At 42.5% G+C, this 26649-nt stretch overlaps 1 protein-coding gene across 2 annotated transcripts; it reads left to right on the top strand.

Moving 5' to 3' along the window:
• Positions 1–3422: 3422 nt before the first annotated feature.
• On the top strand, positions 3423–18243 carry LOC143170328 (granulocyte-macrophage colony-stimulating factor receptor subunit alpha-like). 2 transcript variants are annotated; one of them, XM_076358518.1, is made up of 9 exons: positions 3423–3506; positions 8658–8787; positions 8880–9055; positions 9816–9955; positions 13267–13305; positions 14231–14369; positions 14942–15029; positions 15600–15681; positions 16659–18243. In XM_076358518.1, exons 1-9 carry the CDS (start codon positions 3488–3490, stop codon positions 16728–16730), a joined length of 885 nt encoding a protein of 294 aa, XP_076214633.1. In that variant the 5' UTR covers positions 3423–3487; the 3' UTR covers positions 16731–18243. The 2 variants fall into 2 exon arrangements, with proteins under 2 accessions (XP_076214633.1, XP_076214642.1); XM_076358527.1 differs by lacking the exon at positions 3423–3506 and adding an exon at positions 6796–6855.
• The last annotated feature ends 8406 nt before the right edge of the window (positions 18244–26649 follow it).

Here is a 26649-nt window from a genome sequence, read left to right as displayed (position 1 = left end):
CATTGTGACCCACAACTCTTAACAGATATAAATTCCTTAATATGCTCTGGTTAATCTGTTAGTATCTCAAACCCTTTGAGCCCTACGTTGGGCACCAAAAAGGACTGTTGTTTAACCTCAGTCGGCAACTGAGTACCACACAGCCACTCACTCACTCCTCCCCCCCACGGTGGGATGGGGGAGAGAATTGGAAGAGTAGAAGTGAGAAAAACTTGTGGGTTGAGATAAAAACAGTTTAATAATTGAACTAAAATAATAGTAACAATAATAATATTATAATAATAATACACAAAGCAAGTGATGCACAGTGCAATTGCTCACCACCTGCCGACCGATGCCCAGCCAGTCCCCGAGCAGCGGCCCCCCCAGCCAGCTTTCCCCAGTTTATGTACTGAGCATGACGTCACATGGTATGGAATGTCCCTTTGGCCAGTTTGGGCTAGCTGTCCTGGCTGTGCCCCCTCCCAGCTTCTTGTGCACCTCCAGCCTTCTCAGTCAGTAGAGCATGGGAAACTGAAAAGTCCTTGACCAGTGTAAGCATTACCTCGCAACAACTAAAACATGGGTGTGTTATCAACTTTGTTCTTATCCTAAATCCAAAACACAGCACTGTACCAGCTACTAGGAAGAAAATTAACTCTATCCCTGCTGAAACCAGGACAAACAACACTTTGTACTCATCTTACAAAGTGTTACAGCTCATCTGGTGCCAACTTGGCATCTTGCCACAGGTGCTACAGAGGCAGAGTTGGTTTGACTGAATTTTCTCTAGTCATTTCAAGTTGTCATAAGTAATGAGATTTCCTCAGTGACCAAACAGAGAATGCACACTCGTCCCAAGATCACCAATTAGCTTTTGTTCTACCTGAACTTAATAATATAAAAGCACACTTCACACCTCAATGGTTACCTTTCTGTACACTATGGAACAGTGAAAGAGAAACAGGGATGAAAATCTTATTTTCCATAAGACCTGCCAGTTGGTCTGAAAGATGTGCCAGTTTGTACCTTACCTAGAACTCTCATCATGAAAGCCGTTTTGTTTCTATTTTGGCAGTTTCACTTATTTGCTGAGGTTAGGTCGTGATTTTGGTGTTTTAGTTGCAAACAATTCATATATTGTTTCAGAGAAGACGTAGTGAGTGCAACTCATGCAAGCTCACCAGGTGCCACATCTTGGAGCTAAATTAAATACTGAGGTCTGAACCAAACGCAAGGACAAGTTCTTCCTCTCTCACTGCTGACAAAGAAAACATCCCTAGTTTTATTCTGTATGATCCCACTCTGCTGTTTTCATGAGTGGTTTCACCTGAAGGCTCATGTGTTCAATGATAGATTACCTAGTGATGCCTATGGTTCTGGATCAGGTCCCATATTTTTTCTCCTGGTTGGCATGTAGAGAGTGCACATTAAGTGTCCGATTGTCTAGGAGTTTGTATGCACCACTGATGGGATTTGGACTCTTTTCTGCTCTGGCCTTTCTAAATACTTCCATTTCTTTAACTTCCTTTTTTGTCCTAGGCAATCTGCCCTTAACAGGTTCAAGGACATGGTGGCAATGTACTTTGTCAATAGTTCATTAAAAGTGAGTGTAGAATTAACTGACACTTTGGAAAGCAGCAATCCTGCCAATGGACTAAAGAACATAAGCAAAAAAATCCAAGAAATCACTGGACTACTACAGTTGTTTTCCTGGATAATTCATCCCCCTAACAATGTTAAATGTTCTGAGAAATTCTCATTTATTAAAGTAGAAAATAATAGTAACAGGATTGCAGATTGTGTCCATTACACAACAACTAGTATTCCCAGCCATACTTAAAAGCTTTGATGACAGTGTGATTACATACTTACATCCTTTCCACAGGAGACCTGTTTCATTCTGTGCACCCTATGGGTGCATATGAAAATCAGTTGTTTAGTTTCCAACCTACACAACATTATTATCATCTAGCTGGGCAGGTTGTATATACCTTATAGAAAATGAGGTTTCAGGTTCCCTGGTACAAATCTCGCCCAAAACCATAATTCACTCCAATTTTATAGAAGTGCCTACAATAGAAACTGAGAAAGAGAACAAAATGTCTTACTTCTGCAGCTCCTGAAATGAAGTGTCTTAGCAGGGAACATGCTAGTGCCCTCTTGTCTACTCTATGAATAAAATTGAGGAATTGAGACCTGAAGAAGAGGAAACATCTACTCAAGACCCCCCCCGATTCCTCCTCTGCCCAGAAGAGCAATAAAAACAGAGGCTGATGGGAATGAAGCTGTACAAGATACAGGCAAACAGAAGCAGGACAGATCTGATCTGATTTACCACTCCTCCAGTGAGATACAACAGATACGTATAGTAAGACTGGTATACTCAGTGAATATTATAATTAATCAGATTTCAATGCTGTTGTTTACTTTAATATCTTCATTTTCCTGTTCAAATGATTTAAAGGTGAGAAAGGAAGAGGGATCTGTAATCAGACTGTACTATGAGTACATGAAAAGGCAGGTGCTATGTTTCTCAGTTCACAGAAAGTTGCTTTGCTGGACAAATATCTTTCAGGATGCAAGTACACTCTTCAGTGTCAAAAGCAGTCAAGATGGCAAAAAAGGCTTGGGCTTACTCATTGAGGAGCCTGCTAACACGGGCAGTTGTGGATCTCCATGCCTGGGCAGTGCGTAACCGACGGCAGTGCACACACACTGTGTATGCTCACATTGTTGAATGCAGTTGGAAAGAGGACGTTCAGACTCTGCAGCCAGAGGGCAAGGGGAACTGCACACCGTGCTGGGACCAGGGCACGAGCACAGACAAGTGACGTAGTGTTGATTTGGTACACTCAGGGCATTTGCACGCATGAAGAAACTTTTCCTGCTGTGTGCGTTGAATTCACCCAGCCCAGAAAAATGCGTACACGTCAAGTGGAAAAGTCGTGGCAGCTGGCGACACTGGTTTGTTACCCATCTACAGGAAATGAAGCTGGCTAGTGCAAAGCTGGGAACGGCTGTTACGAAGTCCAGAGCACCAGACTTACTCTCCTGTGCAGGGCGGTAACCCTAAGCAGTAAGCAGAAAATACTGGTGTGGTTTGAAACAATGGTACCTGACCTATACCTGAGCCAGAGGATAGACTCATATATTCACCTACCTTTGAGGTTGTGCCCTCTACAAATGCCTATATGAAAAATATGTGACAGAAATGAGTGAAAATTATGTGAATGAAGTGATAAAGAGGGTGCCTTTCTATTCTGACCTATTTGTCTCCCTGTAGAAAAACAAGGGCTGTAACCACACTTTTCCCCGTTATGTTACAGAAGTACAGGGTAAGGGAAATGAGTAAGACGTAGGCGGGATTTTTACACCCTGTTGCATGAGTGGTTCAGAAGAACTTGATCATGAAATCACATTGTCAAAGCACACAAAAATATGCCACCACGGCAAATTCACAGCTTCCATCCTTTTTGTGCCCCATTACCGTAACTGCTAAAGGGAAATGGGTTTTCAAGGAGGAGGTAGGTTTACTTTTGTCATTGTCTGTTGTTTACTTTTACTCCAAAGAAGCTAGGCAAAGAAATACTGCATTTTGTTATTTGTGCTAGTTTTAACGTTGTTAAAACAACTGTGACAACTGTGGATAGACACTACCTGCAAATACGTGTTTTTGTCTGATGAATGGCTTAGCCAAAATTTTGATGGTGTATTTTTTCTACAGTCTGAAATTAATTATATAAAAATATTTTAAAATTAGCAGAGTTTTCAGTATTACTGGCCTCATTCACATAGCAGTATTTTGTTTGTTAAGTTAAAACCTGCATTACAGCATTGAAGAGTGCCTATGTCACTTTCTGTATTGTCTTGAAAACAGTCAAACTGGAAATGTTCAGGTTTTAGCTCTTTACATCCATAGAGCAAAATCACTACGCAGAGTGAATCCCTTTTAGGAGTACTGCATTTAGGCACCAGTACAATGGAAGTATGCCAGTGTCTTTCCTCTTATTGCAATTTTAATACTGAAGTAGAAGATTTCACATATACACAGTTCTCTGAAAATGTCGCAGGAATGTAGGCATAATTTTATCCTCATAGTACATCCAACATGTAAGCAGTAATTCCGTTTCATATATTCTCCCAGACAAAAATAACTTTCCAAGTGTTTCAGAGGCAAAGCTGGGAAATAAAACTCAGATGTCTAGTCTTAAGTACTATACCCAGCACAGATAAGATATTTCCCTTAACAAAAAATATTGATACAAAAACAAATTGTAACTTTTTTTCAATTACAAACCTTCCTTTTCATTGGTTATAAAAATCATAGCAGTATAGAGACATGATAAGCTATATAGTTATATGTTACTTATAATCAGCAGGTTATTGGACAGTTTTTATTCCCATCTAATCAACTCTCTAATCAACCTGGCTGAGAATAGCCACTGCAGCAGGATTTCAGCCTTGGTGATATTTCCAAATTCCTGACATTACCGTATCCTGTGGACATGTGTCAGGATTCAGCATGCTCTGAGAGGTAACTGAGAGCAGCTTGTGCTGTAGCACGGCATCTAGTAGTAGCTAATTTTCACAAGAAGTTTATAAACTACAGTGCAGAAAGAAAACAACTTCACACAGAAATACTTTATGTTTCCTTATGATTTTGATCAATAATCATCTGCACAGGAATTATTTGAGATGTGAAAGAAATTTTGGACCACTTCTGGGGAAAATAGTACTGTTCTTCTACTGCAACTGTTTTTCTAAAGAGAAGAAGCACATGATACTAGCACAGGTATAAGAAAGAGGAGGAAAAGGCATTTTAAAAAATAAATTTGCAGTTTTCAGTGAGAAACAAATAGTGGCAGCATTTCTGTTTAGTACTTACATGTGGATTCCAGATGATGTAAGAGGGGAAAGGAATAAATCCTCCTGGATTCACCTGACCAAGGTGGGTAGCTTAGTCTTAGAGGCATCCCTCTGGGCTATCTTTTCAGTGACTGGCAGGAAATAAACATAGTGAAGTCTTCATTCATCTTGTCCTAGACTAGGTTGAATAAACTGTGTTTGAAGTAGCTGTTTCTTTCCAGCCACTGTTAAGGCGGTGTAGAATTACTGGTTCCCCTGTGGGTATATCTATACAGCACTTGGGTAAGTTTAGGTAAGACAAACTCTACCCCACAATTGACAGCATCTTCAGAGTTAGGCTAAAAGGTTAAAGTGATTTAATTTCCTTTCATTCATTTCCAATAGCAAGTATGTTATTTACAATCCTTTACAAACTATCTGATCCATCGTGTCCAAGAGTCAAGAGCAGTTTATACATTTTCTATTCAAGAACTACTGAATAAAAGTGAAAATTGTCTTGTGCTCAAGGCCCAGAGGAGAGATCCTGTCCTTCCTTGTTAATAATCCTGATTACCACAAAGGATTGCAAAGCCAAATTTTCTTTTCTCTGATATTTTTCTGCAGCTACTACTCCTACACAGTTTCTAACATCTGCCCAAGAGATGGAGGTAATCTAAGCTAACTCAAGAAAAGTAAATAAATAAATAAATAAAAGAAAGCACTGCGTGTGCTTAAAACAGTGGGTTGTTATGCAGTTGGGTGCAATCACAATCATCACATCTGCCTCGCTCAGTTAAGAACCTTACCTCCTTCATGAAAAGATATAAAGAATGTCAAGAAAGATTTTAAATATAGCTAAAGATACTAAAATATGGGAAAATAAGTTATTCATGTATGAAACAAAGGATGCTTGTGAGGACATTAGTATGCTTGCATATGTATTTTATTATTATCAAAGAATATAGGAGGCAGTTCAGAAGGAAGAGTGCACTACAGAGGAGCTAAACTGTTCTTTGCATCACAGCTCACAGAAAAGGATCGTGAGAGTATGGTCCTACCTCTTTTTTAAGGAATGATGATAAAGAAGTGACTAATATGGGGTTATTAAAAGAGGAGTGGTTAAGCAAGAAGCCACTAGAACAATTTAGCTAGTCCTTAAGTATAAACTGGAAAGAAAAATTTCAGTGTCTCATTGAAATAATGGGAGATAATGGGAGAAATGTCTCATGAAGACTTAGCTCTGTTCTAGGTGTTGCTAAAAATAAAAGTAGAACTGTAACACTTACACTGTGGGTGAATACAAACTTTAAAGGAAGGGTAGTCATACTTGTCTACTCTGATAGATTTTCTTTGGCATATCCACAGAGAGGTGAATAAAGAAAAAATGAAATATAAAACCCCTCAAAACCTGGGAAAAAAGTCCTGTCAACAAAGGGAATAGAGTGACTCACACATATCTAAGTGATCTTCGCAGCACGTGCTTGATGTTGGTATGAACGTGACTCTGTGCAGCTGATCATGGCTGTTTTGTAGGCAGAGTAATGTTCTGGCTGTAGAACTTAGGCTAATTAAAGAACATCTGAGTATATCTCTATATGCTTCTCTTGGATATAAAAAACTGAGGCCATCGCTGAAGAGCCTAAGGATGTGGTTTCATTTGCTTGTTCCTTGACCACAATGTCATTTTAGGAGTTCTTTTCACCCTATTTCTTATGTCACCAGCCAACTCAACTGCTTGTTGGGCCACACGTGAACCAGGTTGTGATCTGATTTGAAATCAGAATAACCCTTTTTTCTTTCGATTTGCAGCATTGCCAAAGGCTTCACGAGGCCCATCCCCCTAAGACCCTTGCACAGCACCTGTGATCATACTTCAGACTGCTGCATTTACTTCACAGTTTCTTGACAGAAGAAAACCTCTATTTCTTTTGTAAACGAGGAAGTGAAGTACACAGATTTGATTGACCTTAGGTCATAAAGTGAATCTGTGGCAGACCAGAGAACTGAGCAAAGCTCTCCATCACCTCGGTACAGTACCATAATCACTGGAGACTCAGGAGTGGTTTGTTATACATATATATATATAAACTTACACATAAGTTGGATATAAGCAACTCTGTGCTGAGAGCTTAGATGTCTCTAGTGACTAGATAGGGGTCAACATTTCTTGCAGCAGCAGAAATAGCTTAGACAGCTTTCCTTTGGGTCTTTGTTGCTAACCCACACTGTCATCTCAGATGACCTTGTTCCACTGTTTGTGATAAAGGATGCTAAGCCAGATGAAAAAACAAGAAGAAACAAAAACTGCTGGGGTGGGAGGAGCATTATTAGTTTTAGTGATGATCACCTCTTCAGAACTACTCACTATGAGGCCCCATAAGGAATGGCACTAGCACAGCCAGGGAGGAAGGATGGAATCAGGAAGGAGCCATGGAGGATGGGGAAGGACAGGGGATGCTTAGGCCAACACTGCTGTCAAAAGAAATGCTGCTGAACCAAGCTCTTGAAAGAGTTTCAACCTTCCTCTTGGAAGAGAGGAAGTTTTCCAGAAATCCAGGAGTACTCTGACAGCTTTGTTGTCTTTTGAACAATTCCTCTTTATTTCCAAAGGAATCAGATCGTTGCTACTCTTGGGACTCCTTTGCAAGGTCCTGTTCCTGACAACATTTCTCCTAGCGCATGCTGACTCCCAGTGTGATGAGCGTGAAGTGAACGCTTCCACCGAGGTGTTCTAAGGGATGGGGTTTAATTCATCCAGCTCTGTTTGTAGCCAAGCTACACAACATCATATTAGGTCAGGTCTCCTAGATAACAGCCTTTCCCTCTGGAAACTGTGAACCCAGCCACCTTTATTATGTGCCTACACTTGTAGTACACCCAAATGAAAGAAACTTCATTCTGTGGAGTAGTCCCAAAAGCCTCCATACAGCACAGTAGCTGCCTGTAACAAGCCATGAAAAAGTATTAGGTACAAGAGTGTGAGCTCCTTCTTTTCTGGAGAAGAACTGCCTTTTCTCACATTACAACTGAAGAGAGGAAAGGAGCCAGAAGGAAAATAGACCTTTTGAATTCTCCCATTGCTCATCCAATTGGCAAGGGATATGGTAGAGGCCAAAAAATAAATCTTGGTTTTGCACTAATGACATGGATATTCAGGCCTGCTTCTATCAAGTTCAGTGCAAACAAAATTCCCCCTATCCTTGAATCTGAAGTGCTAGAATGGAATAGCAACCTTTTTCAATTCAAGATCGAAAAATATGCCATTGTCTCTTCAAAATCGTGACACTTCTACAGGGGCTAGCTTCAGAAAGCAGTCTCAGAGTTAGGTTGTAACCACCCAGCTGTTACACAGAAGAAAGTGGTGGACAGCTTATTTTAAATGCTTAATCCTTTATAAGTCAACCAAGGGTCAGAGCACTTAAGACAAACACAAGAGAGAGAACTTGCCTTGCTCATGGTTGTAGAATTTATATTCCACTGTAGACTGGACCTTAGATAAACAGGGGATCTAAACAAAGGACACCACAGTGACTGTCTTGGTTATTAGCTTCCACTACATCACTGTGCCTGAGTTGATTAAAGAGTTGATTAAACCCTAGTGATGTCTTCAGCATCTGTAACAATGGTAGATAATCCTCATGGCTCAACACAAATAAAACCATTGCTATCTTAAAGTAAGCACCTAACAGCGAGACCTAAACAATATGCAGTTGGATTTACTAATCAGGTGGCTAAAAATTAGTAAATGAGCTTGCAGAGATCTGCATGATTTGAGCAGTTATACAGTCTTTCCGCAGAGTGGACATGGGATATTCTTCCTGTGTTTGCAGGCATGAATGGGACAGCCATTGAAAATTTTGTATGTGTCATTTATAATGTTTCCTTCATGAACTGCACTTGGCATGTGGGCAGGACTGCTTCAGGAGATACCCAATATTTCCTGTACTGGAAGACCTCAAGGTAAGTAGGTCTGCTTGAATCTAGGGAATTTTGATTTCTGGTCTGACGTGTGACATTGTCAATATTTAACTGATGCAATATGTCATGTAAAGGAAGGAAGATCTCACAGAATGCCAGAATTACATCAAAGATAATTGTGGAAGGCACACAGGATGTAGATTCCAAAATGTGACAATAGAAAATAAGAGAGCTTATTTCCTGGTAAATGGGTCTAGAAGTGGACAAAACATTCAGTCACATGAGAAGATGATTACGCTGTACAAAATTGGTAAGGATTTTTTTTTTTTCAATTTTATTTGCAGTTTTATGCTAAGGGAATGAAGAATTCATCCCTGGAAAAAAGCATACATTTGTATAATCCTGCTCCTCAGAACACTTTTTTTTCCTTTTCCCCAGCCTTGATGGCTGAAAAGTCAAAAGTATGAGAATGAACAAAAACAAATTAATGCAGAGACATTCTGAAATCATAGGTCAGAGAACTGTGAACATTTCGGTCAAATATTTATTCTTTGAAAGAAAGGTGGCATCTTTTGGGATTAACTAGCTCAGGATGCCTGAGCGGGACTATCTAGATGTTAGTCTTACATCATTATCTAGTAATTCTGTTCATCCACATAATACAAAAGAACCAATCACCTTAACAGTATGAGCAAAAAATTTCATTTGTTTTAATGGAAGAATGTTGCTAATTTAAAAAAAAAGAAAGAAATTACGTCTGTTTAATATGCACACAGTATATAAAAAAAAAAACCCAAACCTGCACAGATTATATGCTGAATTCAGTAAAATCTAACAAATGGTTTGTGTTTTTTAATTTTACCTACTGTTGCTGCTGATACTCCAGGATTCTCAACTGGAGTGTTAAATCAGGGAGTCCTGCTCCAGAATATGAGGTGAATATAATAATTCTGGTAAAGCTGCATTACATCTTTTTAGACCAGTTGCTTGAACATCTACTTATATTATAAAAAGGCAGAGTGAAGAGAGCTGATTATTAATCAATAGTATTTCTGATTATATTATTGTAGAAAAACTTACCCCTCCATTAAATGTCACTGTGAACTGTAGAGAAGCTTCTCATGTTTGTGAAATTTCGTGGCAACCACCTCGCACAAGTCACGTGAAAAGACATGCTTGTTTCAAATATGAAATTGTCATAGAAAACAAGGTAAGAATAATTATGACTCTTAATAGTATTTTGTATGCTTGTATTTCCACACATACTACCATACAACCAATACCCTGTTCTCTTTCCCTACTTAACTAGTCTCTCCTTTTTGATATGTAGCACCCCTGTTGCACATGAGCTGAGGACTGCTGTCACTCACAAATAGGGGCAGCAAATTGAGGGAATGTTTTCTGTCCACTGTACAGCTGGTCCTTAAAGAAACTGGCCAAGGGATTCCTCACACTGAGGGTGAATAGCTATTCTAGGACATATAAGGGGATGGCCCATATTACCTGACAACTTTATTATGAACAGTTATAGGATACATCAAATGAACTCTAAATATACTACAAAAAAGCAAAGCTACTGCTAAATTGGATACAACCAATTTGATGAGTCCCTGCAAGGCAGTTTGGGTCCCAGTGTAGTCTTTCAGTCCTACTGCTGTTTTTTGATGAAGTTAGGGCAGGACCTTGGCTCTGTGGTTTTTCTCTCTGCAGTCTCCTATCTCATCAGTCACTTTTTATCATGTCTTTCACAAACTCACTTTGCATTTGTTCCTACTTGTAGTCATCATTACTGCTCAGTCAGGTTTACGGTATTACTAAATTAGGTCCAAAGAAGTAACACATGCTTTATTACAAAGGCGCACCTGTAAGTTAGGATGTGCTGCAAGAGCTCTTAGGTATATCCACCTGGACTCCGTACTTTCCATCCTGCCCTTTGTGTATCCAAACTTGCCTTCCTCTCCTATTGCCCCCATTTACTGACACCAGTGTGGTGTTGCTGAAGGAGTTTAGGAGTTTAGGTTTATCTAAAGTAGGTCTGCAGCATACACAATCAGGATGGTTGACCACAGCTGTCACAATCAGATGTAAGGGGCAGTAATACAGCATCTGTTCATTGTGGGTTTTTGTTAAGTTCTGTGTCCTTTCTTTTTAAATTAAAGTGGAAAGAGCCATCCACGTCTTTGAATAAAAAGAAATATTCTGTCAGATTGTTGGAACAGGATATCCAGGTTTTCCAGGTCTTAACTGTATATGGTTGTTATTATACATTTCAGTAATTGCAAGTATTTTGAAGACTTCGATGAATATGGAAAGTAGTACTATATCTATCAAAAACAAAGTTTGAAATATTTGCAGAAATATTTGTGAGTTCGTTGTTCCAATAGCAAAAAATTAAAAAAAAAAAGAAAAAGGAGACATAACAGCTAAATTAAATGTTTAAGAATGTAAAAGCTACACAGACAAAAGCTTTAATGGAAAAAACATTGTCCCAGTTTACTAGTATTTTTTTAGATACTTTGTTTTGTACAGGTAAAATGTACAATTTTAACTGGTGGGCAACCTGAGCCTTTTTTTGTTTAGTTCTTTGATACTCAGTTCTGCAATCAAATTTAAAGGGTACAGCATTTTAGAGCACCAGTGATGAGGAGAAACCTTTTAGTGGAAGAACAGTGTGGTGGGTTAACCCTGGCTGGATGCCAGGTGCCCACCAAAGCCGCTCTATCACTCCCCCTCCTCAGCTGGACAGGGGAGAGAAAATATAATGAAAGGCTCTTGGGTCAAGATAAGGACAGGGAGAGATCACTCACCAATTACTGTCACGGGCAAAACAGACTCGACTTGGGGAAATTAGTTTAATTTATTACCAATCAAATCAGAGTAGAATAATGAGAAATAAAACCAAATCTTAAAAACACCTTCCCCCCATGCCTCCCTTTTTCCCAGGCTCAACTTCACTCCCAATTTTCTCTACCTCCTCCACCCGAGCGGTGCAGGGGGGCGGGGAATGGGGGTTGCGGTCAGTTCATCACACGTTGTCTCTGCCGCTCCTTCCTCCTCAGGGAAAGGAATCCTCACACTCTTCCCCGGCTCCAGCGTGGGGTCCCTCCCATGGGAGACAGTTCTCCACGAACTTCTCCAATGTGAGTCCTTCCCATGGGCTGCAGTTCTTCACGAACTGCTCCAGCGTGGGTCCCTTTCACGGGGTGCTGTCCTTCAGGAACAGACTGCTCCAGCGTGGGTCCCCCGCAGGGTCACAAGTCCTGCCAGCAAACCTGCTCCAGCCTGGGCTCCTCCCTTTCCACGGGGTCACAGGTCCTGCCAGGAGCCTGCTCCAGCGTGGACTTCCCATGGGGTCACAGCCTCTGTTGGGCATCCACCTGCTCCGGCGTGGGGTCCTCCACGGGCTGCAGGTGGACATCTGCTTCACCGTTAACCTCCATGGGCTGCAGAGGGACAGCCTGCCTCACCATGGTCTTCACCATGGGCTGCAGAGGAATCTCTGCTCTGGTGCCTGGAGCACCTCCTCCCCCTCCTTCTCCACTGACCTCGGCCTCTGCAGAGTTGTTTCTCTGTCCTGGTTTCGGCAGGGATAGAGTTAATTTCCTTCCTAGTAGCTGGTACAGTGCTGTGTTTTGGATTTAGGAGGAGAATAATGTTGATAGCACACTGGTGTATTAGTTGTGGCTATGTAGTGCTTACACTAGTCAAGGACTTTTCAGCCTCTTATGCCCTGCCAGTGAGAAGCTGGGAGGGGGCACAGCCAGGACAGCTGACCCAAACTGGACAGAGGGATATTCCATACCATATGACGTCATGCTCAGTATATAAACTGGGGGGAGTTGGCCAGGGAGCAGGGACCGCTGCTTGGGAACTGGCTGGGCATTGGTCGGTGGGTGGTGAGCAACTGCATTGTGCATCACTTATTTTGTATATTCTTTTATCATTATTATTTTTTTTTCCCCTTCCTTTTCTGTCCTATTAAACTGTCTTTATCTCAACCCACGAATTTTACTTTTTTTTTTTTCCGATTCTCTCCCCCATCCCACGGGGGGGACAGGGAGTGAGCGAACGGCTGTGTGGTGCTCAGCTGCCTGCCAGGTTAAACCACAACATTCTCTCATGTATTCTCACTCTTCTCTCTCTACTGCAATTGCTGCTGCACAGCAACTTTCCCTCCTTCTTAAATATGTTATCCCAGAGGCGCTACCACCATCGCTGATGAGCTCGGCCTTGGCCAGCGGCGGGTCCGTCTTGGAGCCAGCTGGCATTGGCTCTGTGGGACATGGGGGGAAGCTTCTAGCAGCTTCTCACAGAAGCCACCCCTGTAACCCCCCCGCTACCAAAACCTTGCCACGCAAACCTAATACAAACAGCTTAACTTCATAGTCTTTGAAAGAACGCATTTAAAATATTAAATGTACTTTTTTTTCCCTGAAAATCAAACATGCATAAGGCAGGACCCCTTACTATATAGTAACAAAAAGAACAATCATAACAATTGAAATGTTCTCTTGTTGCTAGGCTGATCCTGAGAAAAACATCAAAACCACATCTAAACCAGTAAGTCTTTATTACCGTATTAATCTAACATTTATGCTGGGTTGAAATGTCACCTATATCAGAGCATCCTCAAAGCAAATTGTTTTGGTTTCACACTATTAGTTTCAGTATACTATGTATGCTCTTTATTGACAATTTTCCTAACCTCAAAGTTTTAAACTGTTATTTATAGAACATGATACAAAAAAAACCTGCACATGTGGAACTTTATATTATTTCTATGCAAGTCACAAAATCTTCCATTTTACAGTCTTTTGTACTCCCTACCAAATTCATATATATGTATAAATATGGATCATAATTCCACATTACACTTAGACACACAAAATGTGGAAGATTTTTTTCTTTATTAATGGTCTCTGGAAGCGGTTGAGATGCAGGAGGCAAGAAAATATCACCTGAAAGATTAAGCCAGTATAAAGAAGGAAGAAAAAAAAATCAGGTTTTCAAGAAAGCTCAATATTCTTCTGAGAAGGATTTCAATGTATGTCAAATTTTTCCCTTCTGTATAATCTGGTTGTTAAACTCTACTTTAGTTTTGAAAACATCCATGGTAAGGGAACGTCAGATCTTTAAAGAATTACCTTATAGTAAAATAAAACATTTACAGACTGAAAATAAACTATTGATTTTTTTTTTCCCCAAAGTCCCATTGTTTAGCAAAGGCTAAGGAGCCGGGGAAGAATACTGCAAATTTCATCTTCACATCACCAATAACAAAAATGTTCAAACAAAAGGAATTAGGGGAACTAGCTAATTTATTAAAGGACAATTTTCTATTTATTATTTCACTCTAGTCTGTTCACAGAAGTATGTGTAAAATTTTCTTTTGTAACTGTTTGCATCATTAAATGAACCTGATGCATTCTTAACATCTGTACATCTAGTAAATAAAAAGTTCTCAGTCTAGTTGTTTTGTATTTAGGAAAGAAGCATCAGAGGAAACTCCTACATATTTGAGAGCTTCAGAGCAGAAAAAAGGTACAGCGTCAAAATCAGAGCAACTGACAATGGTTGTTTAGTGAGCACAAGCTGGGGAGAGTGGACTACACCCATAGAGTTTGGTAAGAATGAAAATCACCTCCTTGACTTAGTTTTCCCTCAGTTATTACTTGTCTGCCTCGTTTATTACTTCACACTTACAGATGGAAACACATTGATTTTTGCACATTAGTTTGCTAGGATGAAAAGGAGCGAAGAATTGGCGTATCTCTTAGTATGAGGGAGGTCTCCAAGCATTCTGGTGTGATAGTGGGTGCTTCTTGCAAGGAGACAGTGAATAAAGCAGACCCTTTTGACGTCTGTTGCCAGCTCTTTTTCTTCTTCCATTTCTACTTCTGGCTTTATAAACGTCTCTTTTCCCCTGTTATGCTCTGTCACCTTGGATTTTGACGTACTCTCTAGGCTTCAGTTCCTCACAAAATGCTTGGTAATGTCTCAAGTTACCGTAGACAGTCCACACACTGTCATCCATCCCGTTCCTTCACATGTTACAGGGCAATGAGGTGTTAAGCTAAAGAAGAAGCCACCTCATACCGGTGCTTGACACTGTCATGCAAAGCAGCTTGCACATGGCTGTGCAATCATTCCTGTTCTGTGATACTAATCAACACTTTGATGATTGATTGTCTTTCAGGAAAAGAACAACTTACATCTACTCCATCATATACGTTATTTCTTATACCAGTCCTGGCAGCAAGTCTCGTACTTTTTCTCTGCATAGTGTAAGCCTTATTTCTTGTGCAAAATTTTTATTCTGAAGTTGAAATAACACTTCTTTCCCCAACAGAAAATTTCTGGCCTCCTTTTAAAGGAGAGGAGGGAGGGGGAAAATCAACACTGAATTATAGCAGGAATCATGACCTGCTGGATGTTTCTCAAGTGGGTTCTATATTTCTGATTCCCAACCTTCTTACCCACTTGATCAATATAACACAACACTTTCCAATAGTGGGACAAGGCCTTATATCAGTTCTGCTTTCCTGCCATCAGACCTTGCAATGTAGATGGGTGGTACATGAAATTGTTTCCTTGTTTTGAGGACATTTCCCTTTTAGATACTTAAAAAAGCAACTTCCTATGATTCTTTACTAAGTCATAAAATAAATTATTATCATCCAAATTCTGAACAATTAAATGATACCATTGTATTCAGCCTATGTAATTTTTAGTTACTTTTTCACTCCTCCTGTCTTAGAGGAATAAAATAATACCTCAGGAACATTCTTATATAGTACATGTTCATATGTTTGCATACTAAGTCTTTTCTTCACCAACCCTTTTTGTCATTGTAGAAGCATTTATTTGAAAAAAACATCTGCTACAATACCACAGCCAAGAGGCCAATTCCATGAGATCTCTCCAATGGATTTCCAGGTACGTTTTCTTTCTATTTGCCTGAAATTTGTTGTAAATAAGGATCCATTGCAGTCTCAAAGGTATGACCTAAGTGTCAGAAAGATGCACAGAAGCAAGGATAAATTTTCTTTCTTTTTCTTGTTCTTGGGGTATTGAAAGAGAAGGTTCATATGCAATAATTCTGTTTTTCCTTTTCCATTCTGAAACACTTGTCATCTGTCTACCTGGAGCATTGGAGAAAATACAAAATTTCACCCTGCTTTCCCTATAAGCCATATGCTATCACTAGAATAGTGCTGAGCCTAAGCTTCTCAGCCCTATAATAATGCAGAATCAGGCTGTTGGTCAGCTATGGGGGGAGAAGGGGCAAAGAAATCTACTGCTGGCCAAAAATAGTTGTGCCATAGCAGACGTTGAGACGCCTGTTAGTATTTGGTAATGATGCTGAAGGAGGAAAAGTTTCTAGTGTATGGTAAGCAAGAAAGTATAGCAGAAAGCTGAGAGGTTCTAGCTTATGCGAAGAGCTGGAGACACTCATGAGAAGAAGGAACAGACAGACAGACATTGCAAGTAACAGAGGGGAACTGCCTATCTAGAGAGCACATTGCAAAGTTTGCTGCAATTTCCTGGAAGTCTTTCAGTTGGCTACAGCCAGGTCTGGAAGCAAGAATGTGTCTGCAAGGACACACTGGATCACTAGTGAGCCTTTATAAATCCTTTTACTTTCTGTTCCTTCATCATGTTAACTTTCTTGTGTTTAAAAAGATGAGTTTTCTGGCTTTTGAGTTGAAAAGTCTTTTGTTCCTCTTTGGGGAGCTCATCATGAAGGGAAGACCTAGACATGTCTGCTTCAGTCCTGTTATTGACAGAGTCCCACTACAGCTTCTATATAATAAATAACAACTCTCTGAATAACAGGAGATTCATAAATTGTAAACTCGTGGCTAACCTCATGCATGAAACACTAATGAAATGTTTTGTTCTTCCTTTAATAGACAGAAAATAAGAATCAATTAATAAAACATGAAACTGAAGAAATTATAACAATTATTGAAGAAGTGGCATAATGGCATGCAAGTGAAACAAGCAACTTGAATTTTTTCAAACATACATATCTTGTTGGCAGTAATTTACAGGTTTTTCGTATTCTCTCCCTCTTGCAAACAGAGAAAATAGTGTTGCCTGTAGAGACAATTCCTCAAGAGCCTATCTTTAAAAGCCTCTTTGTATTTGATTGCATTTTCCAAAAATAATTTCAGTTGTTTTGACTATTTTTGTTTCTTCTTATGATGAATATTCTTGCAATGTTTCAGCAAAAATATTTCAGTAGTGCTTTGGAAGTTATTATACTGCTTTTCAACACCATGCAAAAGAATAAAACAAGAGCAACCAAACTTAAGGGGTTTATACAGGCACTCCAGTGGTCCAGTGCCTTGGAAAAGGTACAGCTATATTGAGATTGTGATCAGGAATAAAAATTTGTCATCTGTATGAAAACCTACTGAAAACTGGCCAAGATTAAACCTCTTAAAAATGATAATTTACTCATACAAAATGAATATTGTTAAAGAGTTCAGGAGACATTTTCTCATAAGTCTATCTGTTGCCTTCAAACTATGTTACTACATCCTTCAGCACAGCCTGCCCTAGATGCTGCTCACAGCCACTTACAAAACCAAAATTTTCCTCCCACTTTTCATCACTTCATATCTGTGGTAGATGAAAAAATAGCTTAAAATGCAACTGTTAACAGGTAGCAGATAATTGTATGTATGTGTGTGGGGTGGGAAATGTTGGAAATTGAACTTTTGAACTCTCCAACAGAAGCCTGCCACATGATAGCTGCAAGTGGTACAGGCTGGTTGTATGGCTTTATAACACGTGGACAAAACAGAAGCAGCACATCCTGAATCCTCCAATTAGTAAGGAGATATGAGACAAAACCGCCAATTTGGAGGCTAATCACACATTGTGCTTCTGTGGGTGGATTGTTTAGATTGGGAAAACCAGGGATTAGAGGCCATTTATAGCCATGAAGTCCCCAGTGCCATGCCCATGTCCCACCTCTTATCCAGCCCCATGCCTCTACACCTCTATGCCATATCCTTGTGTCTCCACTTCTAAAGGCCTCTGCCATCATCTAGACCTACACTGCATCGGTGCATTAGAGTTGTAAAACCTTGGTGGTACTGTACAAAGATAATCAAAAGTAAAACAAATTAGCCATGGGCACCTGGTCAAACAAAACTACAAACAGGTGAAGAAAAGTTCGAGCAGAGCAAGCTTGACAAACTTCAGCCCTGAGGCCTTGCAAACTCATTACAAAGCTTATGGCCTGTTACTAGCAATGGCAATACCATATTACAGGGCTACATGGTTACAACAACTAAGTTCACTAATACTGCCATTACAAATGTCAGCATTACTTGGAGAGTGTCTCTACAGAATTGTGCTGGTTTTGGCTGGGATAGAGTTAATGTTCTTCATAGTAGCTCGTATGGGGCTATGGTTCGGATTTGTGCTGAAAACACTGTTGATAACACAGGGATGTTTTAGCTACTGCTGAGCAGTGCTTGCACAGAGTCAAGGCCTTTTCTGCTTCTCACCCCACCCCACCAGCGAGGAGGCTGGGGGTGCACAAGAAGTTGGGAGGGGACACAGCCGGGACAGCTGACCCCAACTGACCACAGGGATATCCCACACCACGTGACGTCATGCTCAGCTTATAAAGCTGGGGACGAAGAAGGAAGGGGGGACATTCGGAGTGATGGTGTTTGTCTTCCCAAGTCACCGTTACGTGTGAAGGAGCCCTGCTGTCCTGGAGATGGCTGAACACCTGCCTGCCGATGGGAAGCAGTGAATGAATTCCTTGTTTTGCTTTGCTTGCGTGCGCGGCTTTTGCTTTCCCTATGAAACTGTCTTTATCTCAACCCACGAGTTTTCTCACTTTTACTCTTCTGATTCTCTCCCCCATCCCACCGGGGGGGACTGAGAGAGCAGCTGTGTGGTGCTCAGTTGCTGGCTGGGGTTAAAACAAGACAAGAATAAACACTAAAGATCACCCATGCCTACTAGGCAATTCTGTTCCTGACTGGCTTTTCCAAAGCTTTACCTTAGGCTGCTAAAATGACTTCTTCTGAAATTGGTTTGATCTTTGTTTCTGCATTTCTGCCAGAAAAAAAAAACATAGGACAGACTCTAGCACAGGGGAATGTCTCAAGTGATTTGCACATTCTGGTAAAATGAATCCCTGCAAAGCAGAAGAGATCCTGCCAAGGTTAAGAAAAGACTGTGCCAGGTGAAGAAACTCAGTATGGTGGCCCTTAAACTGAGAAGCTGGAGTTAGTTGTCCTCATCAAACCAGAGCTTCCTATGGGAGTTTCAATTCTGTCCAGAGCAGAGCCCTGGCTGGAGGGAGGCATGCCTTCAGCCATCCCATACTGCAAACTGAGCTCCAGGAGACAGACACCAAGGGAGGTCCTACAGCAGAGGAGATCCACAAGGTCAAGCGGAAGCAAGTGGTGGCAGAGGGCACAGAGACCTGGATCTGTGAGGTATGCGAGGACACCTCTGGCATAGTAAATTTGTGCCAGGGCAAAGGTAGAAGACATCATGAGCTGTTTAGAGAGGTTACCTGGAACTGCAAGGGACGAGCTGTGGTCCATGTTATGGTATCCAAGACACAGGAAAGAACAGGAAGGATGTGCTGGAGGCTAAACCCAAGCTGCTGGCAGGAGACTTCAGTCCAGCACATCCATAGTGGGAGTCTCTGATTTACTGCCAGTCTCTCAGTTAAGGGCTGAGAGATGGGCAGAGCACTGGATCTCAGATCCTATCCTTCAGCAAGCTGAAGTTTGCTCTCATGATATCCAACATACATAGTATGCTATTTGCCTTCCTCCTTTCTCTCAGGAGCTTAAAGTCCACCACATCATGATCCTTGCAGTCAAGACTGTTAATGACTGTCACATCCATGATCAGTTCTTCTTTGATGAGTTGCAGATCCAGCTGAGTACCTCCTGTAGTTGTCTTGTCCAGCATCTGTATCAAAAAATTGTTCCTGGTGATCTCTATAATTGCTTGTACCCTGCCATTTTGTCCTTTCAGCAGGTCTCAGCATGGTTAAAGTCATCTCAGGTGGCTGAAATTCCCTCATGGTAGATAAAGTTCTCTCAAGGTGATAAAATTCCACTAGAACAGATGACCTCCAAGAGGCCATCTTTTTTTCTATGATTCTGTGTTTCTAAATAAGCTTTCATTAACAATTTGTTTTGAATAGCTTTTTAAAACACAACCAGAGAAGGAGCCTTCTGTTTAAGTTATAACTGCCAAAAATAAGAGCACCTTCATCAGAAGTGGCCAACTAAAGGCCAAGCTTACTTTATGGAATCATAGAATAGTTTGGGTTGGAAGGGACCTCTAAAGGTCATCTAGTCCAACCCCCCTGCAATGAGCAGGGACATCTTCAACTAGATCAGGTGGCTCAGAGCCCCGTCCAACCTGACCTGGAATGTTTCCAGGGATGGGGCATCCACCACCTCTCTGGGCAACCTCTTCCAGTGTTTCACCACCCTCACCGTAAAAAATTTCTTCCTTACATCTAGTCTCAATCTACCCCCCCTTCAGTTTAAAGCCATTCCCCCTTGTCCTGTCGCAACAGGCCCTGCTAAAAAGTTTGCCCCCATCTTTTTTATAAGCCCCCTTTAAGTACTGATAGGCTGCAAGAAGGTCTCCCCGAAGCCTTCTCTTCTCTAGACTGAACAACCCCAACCCTCTCAGCCTTTCTTCACAGGAGAGGTGTTCCATCCCACTGATCATTTTCGTGGCCCTCTTCTGGACCCGCTCCAACAGGTCCGTGTCTTTCTTATGCTGAGGGCTCCAGAGCTGGATGCAGTACTCCAGGTGGGGTCTCACCAGCGTGGAGTAGAGGGGCAGAATCACTTCCCTGCGCCTGCTGGCCATGTTCCTTTGATGCAGCCCAGGGTACGATTGGCCTTCTGGGCTGCAAGTGCACATTGCTGGCTCCTGTCCAGCTTTTCATCCACCAGTACCCCCAAGTCCTTCTCAACAGGGCTGCTCTCAATCCCTTCATCCCCCAGCCTGTATTGATACCGGGGATTGCCCCGACCCAGGGGCAGCACCTTGCACTTGGCCTTGTTGAACCTCATGAGGTTCACACAGGCCCACTTCTCCAGCTTGTCCAGGTCCCTCTGGATGGCATCCCGTCCCTCTGGCGTGTCGACTGCAACACTCAGCTTGGTGTCGTCTGCAAACTTGCTGAGGGTGCACTCGATCCCACTGTCGATGTCACTGATGAAGATATTAAACAGTACTAATCCCAATACGGACCCCTGCGGGATGCCACTTGTCACCAGTCTCCATCTGGACATTGAGCCATTGACCACTACCCTCTGGATGCGACCATCTAACCAATTCCTCACCCACCGGACAGTCCACCCATCAAATCCCTACCTCTCCAGTTTAGAGAGAAGGATGTTGTGGGGGACCGTGTCAAAGGCCTTACAGAGGTCCAGATAGGCAACATCTGTAGCCCTTCCCGTGTCCACTGATGTAGTCACTCCATCACAGAAGGCCACTAGGTTAGTCAGGCAGGACTTGCCCTTGGTGAAGCCATGCTGGCTGTCTCGAATCACCTCCTTGTCCTCCATGTGCCTTAGCATAGCTTCCAGGAGGATCTGTTCCATGATCTTCCCAGGCACAGACGTGAGACTGACTGGCCCGTAGTTCCCTAGGCCTTCCATTTTTCCCTTTTTAAAAATGGAGGTTATGTTTCCCCTTTTCCAGTCAGTGGGAACTTCACTGGACTGCCATGACTTCTCAAATATGATGGATAGTGGCTTAGCAACTTCATCCGCCAGTTCCTTCAGGATCTGTGGATGCATCTCATCAGGTCCCATGGACTTGTGCACCTTCAGGTGCCTTAGATGGTCTCAAACCTGATCTTCTCCCACAGTGGGTGGCTCTTCATTCTCCCAGTCCCTGCCTTTGCCTTCTGCGGCCTGGGGTGTGTGGCTCGAGCACTTGCTGGTGAAGACCAAGGCAAAAAGGTCATTGAGTACCTCCGCCTTCTCCGTATCCCGGGTAACCAGGTCTCACATTTCTTTCCAGAGAGGGCTGACATTTTCCCGGCCCAGGCTGCCCTTGAGCTTCACATTCCCCACCAGCCCCTCCTTGTTGGTGAGAACAAGGTCCAGCATAACACGTCTCCGCGTTGGGTCCTCTACCACTTGGAGAAGGAAGTTATCATCGACGCATTCCAGGAACCTCCCGGATTGCTTATGCCCTGCCGTGTTGTCCCTCCAACAGATGTTGGGGTGGTTGAAGTCCCCCATGAGGACCAGGGCTTGTGAGCGTGAGGCTGCTCCTATCTGTCTATAGAGGACCTCATCCGCTCGGTCTTCCTGGTCAGGTGGCCTGTAGCAGACCCCCACCGTAATGTCACCTGTCCCTTCCTTCCTTTTAATCCTGACCCATAAGCTCTCGGTCGGCTCCTCATCCATCCCCAGGCAGAGCTCCATGCACTCCAGCTGGTCTTTGACATAGAGGGCGACACCCCCTCCTCGTCTCCCCTGACCGTCCTTCCTAAAGAGCCTGTATCCCTCCATCCCAACACTCCAGTAATAGGAGCCATCCCACCACGTCTCCGTGATGCCAATAAGGTCCTAGCCCCTCATGCATTTAATCTAATTTAACTTTAATCTAAGGGGAATGAAACAGATAGGTTCTACTGGATCCTCTCCATCCTGCTTCACTCACAATTGATCATGGCCATTGGTGCACCCCTTACATCCCCACTGCTTTCACTACAAAAGCTGCTGAGGCTGCAAAGCCATTCAGAAAACTGGAATTCACTACTAGCACCCTGATGAGAACACCAGAAATCCTGTCCATGAGGCAGTGGAGGTGGGAGTAGGAGTGGAGCAAACATTCTTTTCCCATCCCTGGGCAAAGGCCCAATATAACACTCACTGGGGAAGGATGGTCAGGCTATATAACCTTCTAACCAAGTGGTTCGGATATTCACACAGATAGAAGTCCTGTATTCTGGTCTCCTAAGGCTGTTCCTCTCTTCTGTGGAGAAAGACATTTGCTAAAAACTAGGAAGTTCTTCCTGCAAGGACCAAAGAGGAAGACTTGTCTGCCATTTGTATTTTTGTGGTCTACACAAAAGCTGTAAGACATCGGCATTGCAAAATGCCCAGGCAGTTTTTGTGAGCACTCCTATTGTTGTTGGAGCACTAAATTATTCTTCAAGCTTTTGGGACTTTAAAGCAAGGTTGTTTTTAATCATGTTCCTGCAGTGACTCTACTTCTTGTAGAGCAAAAAGTTGGAAAACAGCACTAGTATCTTGCCCAGCTTTCTCTTCTCTTTCTCTTCTCATTTCTATTCCTCTTCTTCTTCTCATTTCTCTTCCAGCTCCTGGCTAGGCCATTCAACACTACTTTCATTCAACACTACTTTTCTGGCCTCTAAAAGATAACAGACTATGGTAGCACCATCAATTGCACCAGCTTTTCTTGTGATTTTTTAATTTTTTTTAATTTGTTTGCATTTTTTAAAGCCTCAGGGCAGGACTTGCCCTAAATATAGACAAACAAAGAAATCCCCTGGGTAGGAGAGTTCCTTTGTCTGTAGTAACATCACTGTGCTCGTGGGCTGTTTGGATTGTTCTGCTGCAGTATATTCCAATTTAAAAACAAAAAGTACCCAAACCCCAAAACCTCAAAACCCAGACTTCCTCATTTTGTTACAGGGTGCATAATCTGAGGGAGCAGCAGAGAGCACGCTGCTCCTCTGCTGCCTGCTCTGCCGGCTCGGGAGATCTTCAGAGTGGGAGCATGGGGCTTTGCCTGGGGTGCACAAGTAGTCACACAGTTGAGAGCTCAACTGGAGAAAGAGAACCCACCACCAGACAGATGTGTTTGTCCTTGTCCACCCATTGCAAGATGTGTAATTGGGATGACTCAAAGGTTGGAAGTTGGCAGCACTTCCCAGGACCAGATTTAGGCACAGAAAAAAACACACAGTCACCCAGGACAGTCAACGTCCCACTGCATCAATGCTAAACAGTGTGATGAAAGGGTGTCTCAGATACAGACACTGTCCAGCAATCCAGTCACAGCCGTCAGTGGGCACAGCCTTGTGGTCCAACTGCTTCTGCCAAGAAATCTCCATAGGATTGTGGAGCTACACCCCCCTCACAGCAATAGCTGCCCTTAAACACCATCCCTAAAGTGGTGCAGGATCAGCAAATGCAACTTTTGTGCAATTTATCCTAGCCTTCCTCCTCCCCAACCCAATCTCTGGGCTGCATGGCTCACCTCAACTCCCTACCTTCTCCGCTCCTGCAGTGTGAGGTGCCAGAGGATGAGTAGGGCTCCTGGTTTGGATGTGTCTGCTGCAGGAATGGGTAGGAGACTGCCTAATGCTCTGGGAACTGACCCATTGGAGGAGGCAGACCAAGGGAGGTGAAAGGACAGGGGAAAGGAGAGAGAAAAGCAGATGCACGGAAACTCTGTCTTCCTTCATTTTCCAGAACCCCATTTGATTCTCTGTGACATTTCCTACAATTCTGATTTTATTACCCTGGGCACTTCCCCCCACTCTCTTCTCCATGAAATGCAGTCTGTTACCACCACAAAATTGAGTGCTTCTCTTCCAAAGATGAAGACACAAAAAAGTGTGTGGTTTTTTCATTCTTTGTGATCAGAAGTCCTTTCTTCCACCTTTACAGCACAGTAAGTGTTAAAAAAATACCTACATGGATAAGTATGGAATTTCTTTAATCTGAAAGCGCAGTGAAACTTCTGACAATGGACTACTTTTTCCTCTGAATTACTGCCATGGGCCCAGACCTGAAGTCTAAAATTTCAATTGCTTTGTCTGTTGACACCTTTGATGTGATAGGGATATTCTTATCAAAAAGAACTTCTTCTATGACTAAATCTACTTTTTGGTAGAATATCCACCTATTCTTATTTGTTCCTCATTCCCACTGTTTGCTTCATAACTATGCTTCAGAAAAACCTTGTTACATTTTTATTCACTCCTGGCATATGAAGAAAGTGAACTCCCATGAATTGGTCCTTATAAAGCCACCATCGCCTTAGACCTTCCCCTCTGAAACCACAAAAGACCAGGCCAGGCTCTGTTGATTCTCTCATGATTACTGTTTCTAGGGATGACTGGAGCATTTTAAGTTCTGGATGCTCAAGGTGAGTTGTTCATCTCCTCAGTCAATACAGAGTTACTGACAGTCATGATCAAATGCATGAACCCAACCATAGGGTGTCACTTAATGCATTGCTTTTCAGTTCAGGCCTTTCTCTATTCTTCTGGTACTGCATGTGAGGAGAAGTGGAGCTGGTTCAATTTTTATTTTTGTAGAAAATACTTTTGCAGTCATAAAGTTGCTAATACGATGAGTAGACTTGCTGTGCTACACCTGTTCCCTTTATACTGTATGAGTTGTGGAGAAGAAAGCAGGTCAGATATCCAGTTTGGGGTGTTGTCTGGTCTCAGTGACAACTCAGTATCATTCATGTTTACAAGCAACGTAAGAGAATGAACCTGGAAAATGACAGCACACCTATAGCTCATCAGTCATCAATCTTACGCTCTAGCAGGAATCTAGGAAGCAGAAATACTCATGAGCCTAGGCATTTCTGGGTGTCTAAAAAGTAAGCCCTCTTTGACCCCAAAGGCAGTCAGCACTGCACTATCTTTGGCTTTCTCTTTTGGAAATAACTATATCTTAATTATGTATGAATAGCTGATATAGGAACTACTGCTGATATGGTTATATCACGCCATATGTCAATAAAGAAGCAGTAGGATAGGAATGACCTTGGCGTTTTGATAAAGGTGAATCCTGGAGCATCCTGGAAGGGTGCTGGGCAGCAGGTAACTTTTTCCAAATATAGTAGGCAAGAAACGGGAGTGGTAGAGAAGTACCTGGACAGTTGTCTCTCCTACAAGTTTTTAACTCCAGCAGAACGGATCTGCCTGTTTTTAAGAGGAAAATGTTGACATATCTTCCTTTTTGAAAAATGTCGTATTTTCTAGTGATGTTTTAATTTCAACCTGTGAAGAAATTAAATTACTTTATATGGATTATAAATCTCCATATTAAGTAAATTACATTGTCTTCTGTGAAGCAAAGCCTTTCAGGATATAAGGGAGCTTTTGATGTTTTATATTGTTTATAATATCCCTCTCCTTTAAAAAATGCACAGCTGTGACCTAAGAAGGGAACAAATGCTCAGCAGCAGGCCCTGGAGTGGCTTTTTGTAGTTGGATGCTTACCACTTGCAATTTTTTGTCTGTTTTTGTAGTGGTTTGTGGTTTGGGTTTTTTGACACTGGGAGAAATGGACTGAGAACAAACCCAAATCACAATTTTTGGTAGTGATATATCTTATTTGAAGATTTCATATCCAAGATTTTAAATCCTCTTTTTCCACAGGCTTAAGGAACTTTTACAGTTTGCATTGTCGTCTCCCTGAGTGCCTCCATAGACCATCCCTGCACAGCCCCCCGCGGCTCCCTCCACCCTGCCCAGGGCCCAGGACCCCATGTCAGGGTTAGTCAGCCGCAGTCCCCGCGATGCCGCAGCAGGGCCGGTCTCCAGCTCCCCACAGCCCTGCCCTGCCCGGCCATGGGCCCCGCCGAGCTGGGTCCACCCATGGGCCCATGTCCCAGCCTGGCCTCGGCCCATCCCTGTCCCCAAGGAAGTGCCCGATGCCCGGGGACTGGGGCTGCCCCGGTGCCCCCCCAGCTGCCCGGCTCCTGGCTGGGGGTGGGATGGGCCCTGGCTGCCAGGCCCTGCCCTGCCCCACCATGGGGAGCCCCCACTGCTCCCAGCCCCCAGAGATGGTTTGTATTGAGCAATGCTTTGTACTACTCAGTTTTATTTAGAGCTAGAGAGAAATACCTGTAAAAGAAAAGTTTTTTGTGCATTCACTG

This window comes from Aptenodytes patagonicus, chromosome 1 (genome assembly GCF_965638725.1).
Source record: "Aptenodytes patagonicus chromosome 1, bAptPat1.pri.cur, whole genome shotgun sequence".
NCBI classification, from domain to species: domain Eukaryota; kingdom Metazoa; phylum Chordata; class Aves; order Sphenisciformes; family Spheniscidae; genus Aptenodytes; species Aptenodytes patagonicus.
This window is presented reverse-complemented; position numbering and strand designations above follow the sequence as displayed.

Coding starts and splice junctions, on each gene's coding strand:
- LOC143170328 (XM_076358518.1), top strand. Junction 14,370..14,941: donor GACTACACCCATAGAGTTTG/GTAAGAATGAAA, acceptor ATTGTCTTTCAG/GAAAAGAACAACTTACATCT. Junction 15,682..16,658: donor TCTCTCCAATGGATTTCCAG/GTACGTTTTCTT, acceptor TTCCTTTAATAG/ACAGAAAATAAGAATCAATT.